At 35.8% G+C, this 14,527-nt stretch overlaps 1 protein-coding gene across 13 annotated transcripts in view; it reads right to left on the bottom strand.

Annotated features, from left to right (window-relative positions):
* ERC1 (ELKS/RAB6-interacting/CAST family member 1) overlaps window positions 1–14,527 on the bottom strand; it is a 307,076-nt gene that overhangs the window by 216,850 nt on the left and 75,699 nt on the right. For 6 of the 13 annotated variants that reach the window (XM_040562386.1, XM_040562408.1, XM_040562428.1 and 3 more), the window contains exons 4-6: window positions 9,546–9,620; window positions 7,506–7,661; window positions 2,434–2,601 (exon numbers count right to left, since the gene is read on the bottom strand). In XM_040562386.1, coding sequence (XP_040418320.1) covers window positions 2,434–2,601; window positions 7,506–7,661; window positions 9,546–9,620 — 399 coding nt within the window. Of the gene's footprint in view, window positions 1–2,433; window positions 2,602–5,626; window positions 5,720–7,505; window positions 7,662–9,545; window positions 9,621–14,527 lie in introns of all 13 variants that reach the window. The other 7 variants (XM_040562365.1, XM_040562338.1, XM_040562439.1 and 4 more) reach the window with 2 other exon arrangements.

Genomic DNA, 14,527 nt, shown 5'->3' with positions numbered 1-14,527 from the left:
TGAAATAATGACAATCAATGTTAAGACATGAACTTCAATAAAATCTACCAAAGCCTTTTAACTTGTTAAAAGTTAATTCTTGCAGGAACTTCATGTCATGAGCAGAAAAGTAGTGCTTTTTACTATATAGAAGGAAGAAGTTAAATGTTTTTCTGGCTTTGCAAGTTTGCCACAATACCCAGTGATTTATTTGTAATACTTTCAAACATTATAATGGATCAAAACCTACTATTTATATTTTTAAATTGTTTGCTTACCTAATATCTACTTTCAATAATATTTTGAAAGGTAATTTCTATTCTTTTTTTTATTTATTTTTTTCCTAAATAAACATATACAAATCTAGGGTACATTCCTGACTAGCAAAAAAAATGAAGAAATTTAAAAAGAATTTTATGATTGTAAACTAACACATTTTCACAGTTATACCAACGAATACCAATGAACCTAGTTGCAAGTAATAATCTAAAAGTATCAATATAAGACAAAATAAAAACAAATGCAAAATTAAGGTTTCTAGCTTGTAGAATTAAACCACAACTAAAATGGTCATTTAAATTAACTCACTCTATTTCTATTGCCAACAGGAAACTAGGAAGGAAAGGTTTGTTGTTGTTGTCGTTGTTTTTTATGTAATACACTTAAAAAATCATAGAATCATAGAATATCCTGAGTTGGAAGGGACCCATAAGGATCATCTAGTCCAACTCTTGGCACTGCGCAGGTCTGCCCAAAGTTTAGACCATGTGACTAAGTGCACAGTCCAATCTCTTCTTAAATTCAGACAGGCTTGGTGCAGTGACTACTTCACTGGGGAGCCTGTTCCAGTATGCGACCACCCTCTCGGTGAAGAACCTCTTCCTGACGTCCAGCCTAAACTTCCCCCGCCTCAGCTTAACACCATTCCCGCGGGTCCTATCATTGGTGTTTACAGTGAACAGGTCACCTGCCTCTCCACTCCCCTTCGCGAGGAAGTTGTAGACTGCGATGAGGTCCCCCCTCAGCCTCCTCTTCTCCAGGCTGAACAGGCCCAGTTCAAAAAAAATAAACCAGAAAAGGTTTTGAGTGCATACTTTTCTCTTTTTGTTCCAGAGAACCTTAACAGCTCTCCGTCTGCTATCTCCTCGGTCAATCCAAGTTATTTACCTGTGTCAAGTTGTCTGTTAATAAAATCAAGTTTAAACACAGACCTTCATTTTCAACTTGTGCTTAAAATTTCAAATTGCTGCCTTTGTTTGACATGGAGATGATCTTTGTCGGGTCTCTTTGCATTTCTTTCCTTATGTCAGTTAAATTTAATACCTAAAGATATTCTCTTTCCTGTAAGACTTGCATTGCTTATTGATGTTATGTTATGACTTTTAAAGATGCTTTTGTTATGACTTTATAGATGTTACTTATGACTTTCACTGTCATATCTACAACAGTACTGTGTTAAAGGAACTACTATTTCTGCTCTTACATAAACCTGAGAACAATCAGAAAAGCCATCTTAGAACATCAAAGGACATTTGCTGCGTAACTTGATTTCTGCAGACAGCTAAGGCCATGCGCATCCATAGAGTTACTGAATGTGGCTAAAGGAAAGCTACATGAGGGTAAAAAGTTCAAATAAATTCTCTCACACTCTCGTATTATGAAATCTTTCTGCCACCATTAGCCACAAAATTTCTGCATGCCTATTTCCTAGCTCTTAGCTTTTTGCTATTATGCAGTTAACAACCCAAAGATTTTTTGATGCATGACCGCCATCTTTTGGACTTCTCCTATCACTACAATTTTCCATGCCAGTGGATTGAAATGTTGTCTTCACTCAACATGTTATGCTTGTTTTTCAAGAATGTCCAGTAGTGTATATATTATACTTATTGCTCATTTGATATTTGAATATGCAGTCATCTTACACAATATGGGAATTTATTAAGAATTTTTTATCAGTTTTGAAAATATTATTCCGTTATCTTTGAATATGCTTCGTAATGCGTGAAAGCCCGTATTTCAGGTATAAGCACAGGTTCACATGCAAGAGTTCCTGTACATGCTGATACTAGTAGTAAAGCCACAGGAAGTTGTATACTTCCTTTCTTTGATCTCTTTTAGCTATGAGATCACTGAAAATAAATCCCCCTAGCTCAGGCATTGCAACTTCCACTTTAGCTGTGCCTTGGAAGAATTATTGACTATATGTTAGAGGAGCATATTGTACAAGCGTACATTCATCCACAGGTACATATATGTTCACTTACACATACTTTCTTTACCATCAAAGCCCTGGCCAAGAGAACCCAAGCATGTAAGCAAAGAAACAATGTGCTCAAAACAAGCAGTATTGCATCATTATGGAATTGTATAACCTAAGCAAGAGGAAGAGAAATAATGCTCTTCATCTCTTGATCTGCAGAAAGTCATAAAGTACAGAACTGCCCATTTTACCTCTGTTTGCAGAATGGCAGCTCTTTGCTCTTTAGCTGTAAGAGACTCTTTCAGGACTTCAATATGCTGCTTGCTGTCAGAAAACTGATTTGTGAGGGTCTCCAGCTTTGTCTGCAAGGCTAGCAGCTCTGTGTCTTTGCGTGACAGCTCCTGTTTTACCTGACCGATCTGAAAAAGCAAAAAAAGATGGGTAAAGGAAAAAATAATGATAAATTTGTATCATTGCTTCAAAAATAGTGATAAATTCACATAAGTAACAACAAACAGTATTATACCCTAAACTTGTCTCAAATAATTTTAAAGCCTTCAGTTATCTTGAATGAAGAGCCAGCAAAAATTTGTGTCATGAGCAGATGGTACAAGGAGAAAGAGAGGAGAGCAATAATGTTTTTTTTAAGAGATGTTCTTTTTTAACAGAGTCAATCTATTCTTAGCCATCTTTCAAAGGACTGACCAAAACCAGTTACTTAGCAGGGATAAGATTTTAATGAAGATGAAGCAAAACTGTAACAGCAATGTACCCTTATTCTGTAGCATCAGAAAAGATGAGATAGCTACAGGTTTCTCTTTAGAAGCATGACATTTGCTTTCAAATGTCAAACCATTGAGCTTTTCTATCCTCTCTGCCCATCCATCAATCCAGCCTCGTGTTTACAAGGTATGTAAAGATACCTTTATTTTTCCCACTCTTTAGGAAACTAGGATTTCACTCTTCTAAAAGAAACACCTTTAAATTTAGGAAAGATGCTTAAAGCAGATGCAGATATACTTCAAAACAATGATCAGAGGGCTGGAGCACCTCTTCTATGAATAAATGCTGAGAGAGCCTGGACTGTTTAACCTGGAGAAGGGAAGGCTCCAGGGAGACCTCACTGCAGCCTTTCAATACTATAAGAAAGATGTAGGGAGATTTTTAGCTAGGGCCTGCAGTGACAATTTTAAAGTTAGAGAGGGAAGGTTTAGATTAGATATTGGGAAGAAATTCTTCCTTATCAGGGTGGTGAGGCACTGGCACAGGCTGCCCAGAGAAGCTGTGGCTGCCCCGTTCCTGGAGGTGTTCAAGGCCAGGTTGGATGGGCCTTTGGACAGGAAGGTATCCCTGCCCATGGCAAAGGGGGATGATCTTCTGGGAACCTTCCAACCCAAACTATTCTGTGATTCTGTTAAAACCATTTTCGAAACCACACGTTGCTGAGAGCAGTTTCCTACGTTTAATTTAGTGAATTAAATCAGTATGGAAATTTATATTTATTTTAACATATGTAGGTTGGATTATCATTTAAAAATATAAACAGTATGAAATTTTAACAGTAAAGCACTAAGATGAGATGAAATCTCATTTTAAGCACAATCACCATTCAGGGCAATTTTGATGTAAACTTGGAGAAAGAGTATGTGTTTTTAATTCAAGAGGATATGGAACTCTGAAGGTAGACTTTGTCCAAGTTTATAACCAACTTTCTGGTTTGTGAAATATGAATAAAATATTAATATATTACTCTTGCATATTATACAGTAGAGATGGGCATCTCTCTAAAAACTAAACAGTTTTCCCTTTTTTAACCTGAAAATTTTGTGATACTAAAAAAAAACATCCACCTCAAAAGTATTAATCTTCAACGCTTTAAAACAAAAATTAAAGGACATCATAGACTAAAGGAATTGTCCAGTTCATCTTCCGTTTTTGGGAATGTGTCAAGAACAAAAATAGATATAAGCTATAAATTGTATAAGCTATAAATTGAATTTTAAATCAAAATAAATGCAAGTACTACTAGAAATTACTGAAAGGCTTGGGTAAATGTGAATTTATCTTGACAACACTGTTTCAATAACGGACAATTCTTTAACAAAGAGTAATAAAATAGCAACAAAAGATTTCATCAAGGACTCCTGTATTCCAGTATGAAATGGCACATGGAAGAAGGGGAGAGGCAGAAGGAGGACATGTATCTCTTTAAAAAAAAAAAAAAGGACAAAAATTAAAAAGCAACCCCACAAACTCTGTCTTTAAGATGGAATTATGTGAAGGAATATGAAGAATTTAGTTTAGAGAACTATTAGATAGTTGATTGTTCGTTTAATTCAGACATTAATTGGTTGTTTTTTATACTTTTACTAAAGGCAAATATGTCCACAGAATGATTTCACCATCCATTTAAACAAGAGGATACAAAAGTATTGATGCTACCGGCACTACTTCTGCTGTCAGCTACTGACCAATACAACCAGTGGCACAGTGGAGCTAGGCACAGCAGAATAACTGGAACAATACAAACTATTTACTACTTGTTATGTTTCCTGCAGTATCTAAACAAAAAAGTCTCCTTAAAAACTTCAAATTACATGAACTTTTCAATTACTAGATAGCAAGAAATATAGCAAACCTTTCTCAACCTAGCTTAGTCTTTCTTTTTTAAAAGAAATTCTCTTTGGGGTAGGCCATCTTAGAAGAGATGCTTACCCTAAATACTTGTGTTTTGATGAATTGTTCTCATCTGAACAGAACCACATTCATTTACATTAAAGTTCTGAAGTAGCACCCCAAGGTAATTATATTTAGAAATCCCTGTTTCGGAGAAGTAAGCCCACACTGCAAATGCATTAAAGCTCTTTTGGAAGAATGCAGTGCAAAGGAAGTTAAAGTAGTAATGGGTTTTCCCATCTCCTTGATGGGACACTATGAACACTCAGCAAATGCACTACCTTCACAGCAAAGGAAGAGCCTAAGTTCATGCTGCTAATATGAAAAAAATCAGTTTTAAAAAGTGTTCAGCATCCAATTTCTGCCATTTTCTTGTGAAAGAATGTTAAGAGGGTTCAGCACATGATTTTGAAAAGTTATAAATTATTTTTATTCCACGAGGGAAAGCAAATCTCTTTGAAAGTCTGGCCCCAGAATGGGTGCTGAATGCTTTTGAAAATCTGTTTCAATAGAGAAAAATAACTTACTGATTAAATGAATCATACCATTAAAAAAACAAGCAATAGAACTAATATAAATGTTCAGTTGAAGAGTGATGTTATGGACACCAAAACCACGTGAATAAAATGCAGCTACAGGGCTGAGCAGGCTGTTAGTTCTATGGTTATATAAAGTTGTAAAGAAGGTAAGAGAAGAAAAGCTACCCCGAAAGCAAGAGAGCTAGAAAGCCCCAGTGCATGGCCACTGCACACAAAAAATAAATCTTACGGCAGAGACCTCGGCCTGGAGACCAGCCACTCTTTTTTTCAGGTCCTCCCCTTGAACCTCTTTGGCACTTAGCTCTTCCTTCAGTTGCTCTACCTGTCACGACATTGTTATGCTTTAAATATTTATCATTTGCCATCTTCTAGTTAGCCTGTTTCAAACAAGTAACTAAAAGTGACAAAGAACTGAACAGAAGGATCAACATTGGTCACTCATTTTCTCATCTATTCTTCATTAAGTCTTCTCAAAACAGAAGTTTTATGTCTCTGTGATTTCACATAGGCTGCCAGACAAATATTTGGTTATGAAATAAAGATGTATAGTTATGGTTATGTTTATATATGTCAAATATAGGGCACTTCACCCAACAGTTTTGAAACCGGAATTCATCAGGAAATCAGGACAGGAAAAGGGAGGTTTTGCAGTAAAGAGAAAAAAAGTTAATTATCAAGATACAGCCACAGATGACTGTACAATACAATATTGAAAGAAAACCTGAACAATTTTTGTGCGTTTAAAAAACAGAGCAGGATAGCAAGATATAAAGAATGGAGCTGGTTATGACTCATGAGTGAATAGTTACCAAAAGGGAACAAATTTTCTGCAGGAAAAGTAATGAGCAGACGCAGTAAACAGAATAGACCCAGAAATTAATCAAGTAGCTGAACAGACAGATCTGTAAGAACATGGAGAGGAGGAGGAAAAATAAAAGTGTTGCTAATAAGGGAAGAAGAAAGGAAGGAAAGAATAAAGAAACGAAAAAGAATAAGGAAATTTAAAAAAAGGATAGAAAGAAGAAAAGCATCTCCTCCATTCCTAATTTGGAAGGGGGTATCCTTCAGTTCCTAGAAGCAAAACAGTAGGATAAAGGAGGAAAGTATAAAAGAATAGATGTGGTTATCTTGAGGTAAATCAGTGAGCTGAAATGAGGGAACTGGAAGAAACATATACTTACTGTATGTTTCTTCTTTAGGGCAAGTAATAATTTTCCAAGAAACTTTCTCCAGCATTCTTTATATAAGACAAGTAACTTAAAGCATGATAAATGCAGTAGGTTAGAACTGTTCAGGACCTCGCAATTTTCAACCTCTGTTCCAGAGATTTGTGCACTGCTTTTAAGGAGTATGCACAAGTTACTAAGAAAAGCAGGACTGCTGACAATAAACCTAAATTTACCATGCAAGGGAGACTGAATCTTTATTAGAAGACATTAGGGTTCCCTACCTAAAAGACTGAGAAACATTTCTTTGAGAGAAACAAAGAAGCAATTGATATTTGTCTATAGTACAATTTTGGCTGTACACTGACATTGCAGTGTTCATCTTTATGTCTGAGGACCAACATATCTCACTGTTGTGTTTGTCCTGAGGCACAAATATTCCCAAGTGCATAAATTAATAGTGGCGTGACCACTGTTGTAGAATCTACCCATATTCTGACTCCACTACTAGAAGAAGAGCGTAATGGAAAGCTGTTATACTGACAGTTCATGTTCTTTTTAGCCTTTTTACATAATAAAACATAATTTATTCAACAGGTCACAAAAAGAAACACCCTTTTTTTTCCCTCTCAGTAGACTACATTTGAGAAGACTATAGACAAAATAAAACCTGAAACTATAATGGATTATCAGTGGTCTAAAGATAACCACAAAATACTTCTGAAATAAAAGAACTATCATAATGCTATTTTGAAATTTGTCTTTAAAATTATCTTAATTATTTTAAAGGTATTTTATTGGCTTAGGACAACATACAAATAAACTCTATTTGCCAGCACTTGAATGGGAACCCTGATCACAAGTACTTTCCTTAGCTAAGATTTATTCTATCTGTTTCTTAAGGCTCATTTTATCTTACTACCGTCACTGTTTTCTCAATACCTTATTTTTCATGAATTTGGAATGACTACGGTACACCTCCATTTGCTTCATTTCCTCTTCACGCTCCTCTGTACTCAGAGCTCCATTTGACTTCAACATCTGAATCTCTTCTTCCAAATCCCGGAGGCCACGCTCCATGGAAGAAATTTTTGAATCCTGAAAAGAAGAGACAGATAGGGACATACAGCTAGATGATTTGGTAATATACCTTAAAAGTAAAATATGAAATAATTTGTTGGACATGTACCCACCCTTGAAATCCTGTCCCCAAGTTTTTACAGAAACAAATCTATACCTCCTTGCATAGCATCTGCCTGAGTGCTCAAATACTCATTTTTCAATTTTTTTATACCTTTCAAGGCAAACAAGGATTTAGTACTGAAAGGAAACATGGCTAGGGGCTTGGACACACTATACATAAAATAAATAAAGGACTATGAAAAAAGGTTGCCTTGTAATGCTAAGCAAACATAAAACAGAGGAATTTAATTCTAATTGAATGAGCAGCGTAACATGGCTGCAAGAATGGGGAAAGAGAGAGAGAGAGAGAGAGAGAGAGAGAGAGAAGAAAAACAAAAGGTTTGTGTTAATAGTAATTTGTGCTGGGTCACAAATGGAGAACATAAAAAGCACCGTAAGCAAGGAAGAGGTGCAACAATCTTTTTTGTGTATATAAAGCAGGAAAGGATGTTCATGCATTCTGATTCATATACACAACATATAAAATATTTCCATCATTTAAAAATATACATCTGGAACAATGAGAAAGCCTATTTACCATTATCTTCATGGTTCTACAGAATGAACAGAGGTTTTCAGTTTACTTGATTTACTGTTTCTTTAGAAGTCTTATGTGTTAGGAACAGCAAAACCCGATTCATACAGCACACAGAGTTGCATGCACATTTTCTATTACATGCATATGCATTTATGAAATGCAATCCATTAGAGTAGCCTTTTTTTTTTTTTAAACTCAGGGTCTTCAAAATATTCTTTCCTGAAATACAAGATTTCAAACTACCCTCCATTCTTATATAGACCAATCCTTCATTTTTTTGTGTGTGATAATCAAAGCACAGCTGAATAAAAGCTTAAAAGACCTTCATATATATTTTTTTATTCATAAGATAACATTGTTCTAAAGGACCATTTTGAAGATGTAGTCTGATTCCCTGCTTAATTTTTGATGCTCAAGTTAAAATTGGGAAAGCAGACTTTTGCTACAAAAAATTACAGAGGTATCAAGGTAAAGTTCTCCATTGTAATTTGTAACAGTATCTTAATTTCAGCCCTCATATAATTTCCAAGAAATACCTGTGTTTCTCTTTTGATAATAAGACTGCTTATTGTTACCAGATGGTAAATTAGTTCTCATTGCTATGAACCATAAAAAATACTAATAAAAGAATGACAGTAAAAGAAAGGCTTTGAAAGCACAAAGATGGGAAATGACTACAGAAAACACTGAGATGGAATGGACTCAGTTGGAAGGGAAAAAAGGAAGGAAACCAAAATAATAAGGTTCGGACAAAGAAGGAGAGAGAAAGAGAGGAAAATTCATCCAGAAAAGCTGCATTTAAGACGGCATACAGGCATCTTTCTAGCTGTATGACCCATTCTTTAAGTGGATTTTGAGGTTGCAAATTGCTAATGTTGTTGACACATGGAAGGCGAAGCAATGACATTTCAAGGATTGATAGTGTAAAAAGAAAGTAAACCACATCATCACAAAGAACCACTAATACATCACACTCATCTTTGCAATACAATGGACTCTTAGTTAACTGAAAGAAATCTCTATATGCTCTTGTAGGCAGGCAGTAAGCAGTTTTCATTGTGTCATGAAGCAGTTATGTGTCTTCCTTGATCAGTAATATAAAATAAAATAAAAAATAAATATATTTCTTTTAAATTAAATTCTTAAATTAAATTCTGTAAGAAGACTTACAAAATAGTATGGTATTTGATGCAGTCGGTTTTCCTATGAAAACCTGTTTTACAAAGCATATGCTCTCCTACTGGCTATACACAACCATTTACCTTCATCTCAATAACAGTTTGCAGAGCCTTTGTCTTAGCTGAGTCAGGAGCATTTTCAAATCGTCGATGTATCTCCTGTGTCAGCAGAAAACAAAGCAAGAATTAGCCTAAAGGCATTTTGACCCATTTATCAAATACAAACAAAATTACTACAGCCTTCTCTTTCTAATTCATAGCATAATTCAACACTGCTTTCTGATGTTACCAGTTCCTGTATTTTGTTTTATGATCTCTCATATGAAAGAAAGGATACACAAATGTTCATTCAACAGAATCACCATCTCAGCTGAAAAGGCACAACAGTACTTACCATGTACTTACTCAAAATAAACTGCTAAAATGGCAGATGAATCCACTAAAAGAAAACTATGATCTACCTGGCAAGCTAATTTAAACGGATACTATTTTCATATGTAAGTGTCTACATCATTTATTTGACTAGATGCTTACTGAAAACAATAGTGCTGTGGTTTCTGTTTCAACAGGCTATAGGGTGCAGCTGTGTTGATAAGCCTTTTTCAAATTTTTTACTCCAGAGTAGCAATGCTTAATGATGTAGGATGAAAAACTTTCTCCACTGGGGCTAGAATGCAGCCAAAAGTACATGACTGACTATCACATTGCTCTAAAGATTGGAGTTTGCAAACAGGAGGATACAAATGTCCACGTGATATTTCTGTTGATACGAATTCACAGAGCCAGTATGCTTCAGAGAGCTCTCTATGAAATAAAATGACAGAAAGCAGAAATAGCTTGTTCTCCCATATATAGTAGGTAGATGTTTCAAACCAACAAATGGAAATACAAGAGTATTTCCAGAGAGAATACATATTCCACTTTTTCATTATTTGTGTTAAAATAATATTGTCCTTACAACAAACACTAATATTAAATGTAGGCACGTGAATACGTTTAGGATGTTAATATTATATGGCATGAAAGTACATTGGCGCCAAAGTTATGAACTGCAATATCAGTTAACCTAACAATCTGAGTACACACGCATAGTTTAGCCACCCATTCCCCTCAAGCCCCTAGAAGACAAATCCAAAAAGCCATCCACAAACTTGTATTTTCAATACAGATGGTGAAGGAAGAGAACATTTTATATGGTAGTCATACATGCAACTTGCTCCATACGATCAATTACTTGAATTAGAAAAGTAGAGTTGTACAGTGTTTTTAAAACACTGAAAACATTACCTATCTTTTAAGTTTCCAGAGTGGACACGGTAACTCTATTCATGTATTCATCAAACAGCATATCGTTGGAGAAGCATCCAGATACTTTACTGCTCTGGAATGGCAGTTCTGTAGTCTTTGATGAACTCCCAAATGCATTTACTATCTATTTGGTTGAAATGAACAGCACGGCTTGGAATGATCTATTGTGTAAGAGTACACAAACATTTGAATGAGAGTGACTTCTAACTATTCTTCAGCAGGGGCTCACATATCCCACATCCTCCACACCCTCTTTAGATTCTCAAAGTCTTTTCCTGTGATCCTCAGATTGAGAGGAACCAACAAGGTAAGACACACAGTGGCCTTTTTGTAAACGCACATGTAGCACACTGAGTGAGGTGGTATTTGAGAACACTCTTTGTAACACACACCCTATGTGCTATAACACCGAATTATTCTGTAACCTCTGCTCGACTATGAGAGCATCAACTGAAAATACACACATAAAACAACACTTCTCAAAGAATGACACAGCTTCTTTGAGAGAAAACTAGTAAAAACTGTCCACAGTTGAAGACACCCAAGTCACATGTTGTGGGCATTCTCAAATTCACATCCACTTAAAAAAAAAAAAAGTTATGGGGGAGGAGAAGAAAAGAGGGTTTGAGACCCTTAGATTTCAGGATTGAAAAGTTGCTTCTACTCAGGTTTGTTTCCTAGCATCAAAACATATGTATGGGGAAAAATAAATCATTCTGAAAATGATTCTTCACCATTATGAGCTTTGATAAATCAAAAAGGTGAAAAGTATCCTATTCAGAATAGCATGAACTTTCACTAAATGCAGAAAGTTATGTCCCCAGCTGTCCCTGTCACGTCAGGGATACAAGCATCCAAGGACTGTTATTGTAGAAGAAAATGAAAAAGCTTGATAATAGAAAAGAAAAACAAACAAATTCCTGTGAACTTGTGGAAACTGAGAAAATGAAAGATAAAGAGGTCAAAAATGAATATGTCAGAAATCTACTTTGAACAAAATATTGTTTTTATTTTAGTGGTGCATTTATGTACTAGATCATTTCCAGTTGTGCAGAGACGTGGTCTCTGACCTTAGACCATACAAGCAACCTACTACGGAAATGCAGTAGATGAAACACCCAGTATGAGAACAGCATGTCATTAAAGGGATGCTGGCACAACAGTGTCTGCTTTTGACATTGCACAGCATTTTCCCAAATAGAAAATTATTTTAAGCTTTTTCTTTAGAAAGGCTGTCTCTCCACTGTCTAAAACGATGCTTTGCACAACAGCAAACTAAGCGTCCTACTTCTATCATCTTAAATAGCTTCACTGTAATTTGGGTGAATTGTAACCTGCAGAAAGACAACACCTCCCACCTCTCAAGTGCATAGTAAGGACTTGATTTTGGCAACCTGCCTATGATTCTGACGAGTCTGAAAACAGGGCCACAGTCACACCGAACCTCCCTAGAACACAAACTTAAGTAGGGCTGCTGGAGGAACATCATGCAGAAACACCTTTCTTAACACTGAAATATAAGTTATGCACTTATCCATGTGGCAGAAAGGAGAGAGCTTAATATCTCTCTGACATATTCAGATTATATTGTGGACACACGCCACATAGAAGCTTGAAAATTAGTACTTTCATCTTCAAAACAGGACTCTGAACAATAATTAAAGTGCAGGGCCACATGTAGATATTAGGATCAGAAAAATACAAAACTAATCCTTTTTTCTCGTGACTTACCCATTCTGATCAAGTAATAAAACATCCTTCATTTCTTCTACCTTCATGCAGAAAAAACTTTCATATCTAACTGCTACTATTCCATAACAGATTGATAAGATTCAACATTGTCTAACCTTTGAATCAAACTTAAATTATAATAAGGGATGAATTTTCACTTCAGCATTTCATCACTACCAATTTTTAATTAAGAATAGTTATTTTCCTTTTCTTCAAACAAGATATAAACTAAAGGTTTGTGTCTTATTACCTTGCATCTGCCAAGTAGGTCTACAAGGTAGTACTGTATCCCTGTGAGAAATAATACCCTAACTTTCTATCTAGCATAATTACATAGAACAGCTGATCAAATGCACTAAGAACATTAAATATGTAAAGGATATCTGTGATAATGTAATTTTAATGCACCCTAAACTATCTGAAGGATGACAAATTCTAAATGTGTTTAGTTTTTTTTTTTCCTGACCAAGAAATGCATAAACAATTGGAAATTAGAGATTATAGTTTCAGAATTGAGGGAGTCCTTAATACTGAGCAGTATCAGCACTACATCTACAAAATATTAGCAACTTATACATATGCACATAATGATGAAGGGAGGAATTTATTCAGAACCTTTTCTTCCTAAACATCCTGGCCATATCATTCATTGCTACTCCCTCAGTTACTCCCACATCTGATTTTACAAGGAATTTGTCAGAAACATGAAAGTGCACTTTAAGTGATGACATTTTTAGGGAAGTAGGCTTCATGCTTAAAAATACAGCAACTTATCTTTCAGTGGTACCATGAGATAAGCACTTTCCAAATGCAGAAGAGGACACGCCTTCTATTTCCTGCAGAACCCACCTAATCAGACAGCATACATCTCATGGAGAATGAAGGAGAGAAATATTTGAAGTAGGTGCTCTTCCATGCATTGATTTGTTTTCAATAAAACAATGCCAAAAACTATGCAATGTGCAATTAAAAACACCACTGAAAACTCAGGAAAAAATAAAAAAAATCTTAACTAGCCTAACCATGCCTTTATATGGTCAAATACGATGTTCTGTGCAGCATGATCTTTGCATCATTCAGCAGACCGGATAGTTATCTAATGTTTGTTTTCATTCTCCAACATGTAGTCTAGGCCTTACTCAGAGAGCATTATCCTTGTACTTAAAGCTTAGTTTCCCAGATGGCTTCTGTCAATCTTTCACATCTAAATTTTTGAAAGAATTTAGCACCCTGGTTTCTATTATAATGAAATGCAAATATTATAAACCAAAAGAAAATTTCAGGAATGTAGTTCAGTATCAGCATAAACTATCATTGTTACTTTCAGAAGCTATTTAATGTACCAAACAGATCTATAATTGTGTAGAAGGGCAAATTGTACCTGACTAACCTGATTTTCCTCTACAATGAGATGACTGGCCTCATGGACAAGCAGTGAACAGTGGGTATGACATATCCTGAATTACTGGTGCCTTTGACATTGCCTCCAAACATCCATGTAGCCAAACTGGTGACACACAGACTAGATAAGTGGTTTATAAGGTAGGTGGAAAATTAGCTGGACCATCAGGCTCAAACTGTGTTTGGTGGACAGCAATATAACGTCCAATAGGTAGCTGCTTACTACTGCCAATCCTTGGAGTTTGATACTGTGGTTGATACTGTACAGTTCCTTTATTAAGGATCCGGGTTATGGGATAGATTGCACTCTGCAGGTTTCCAGAGCATACGTAATTTTGGGAAGACATGAACTAGAGTAGTATGCTCTTGCTGGAAGGAAAAATAGAAAAAAAGACAACTGTATCCTGGGCTGTATTAGCAACAGTATAGACGCCATGATGAGGGAAGCAGATATTTCACTCTATCTGGCTCTTGTGAGACCACTCCTGGAGTATCGGGCCCAACTTTGGCCTCCCCAGCATTAGGAAGACATTTAAAAGCTGAATAGAGTCCAACAGACAGCCATCAAGATGGATAGTACCTGGAACATACGATATAAGAGGAGAGGATGAGAGAACCAGGTTGGT

This window comes from Cygnus olor, chromosome 1, assembly GCF_009769625.2.
Source record: "Cygnus olor isolate bCygOlo1 chromosome 1, bCygOlo1.pri.v2, whole genome shotgun sequence".
Taxonomy (NCBI): domain Eukaryota; kingdom Metazoa; phylum Chordata; class Aves; order Anseriformes; family Anatidae; genus Cygnus; species Cygnus olor.
Note: the sequence above shows the minus strand (reverse complement) of the source record. Positions and strands in the feature narration are given on the sequence as shown.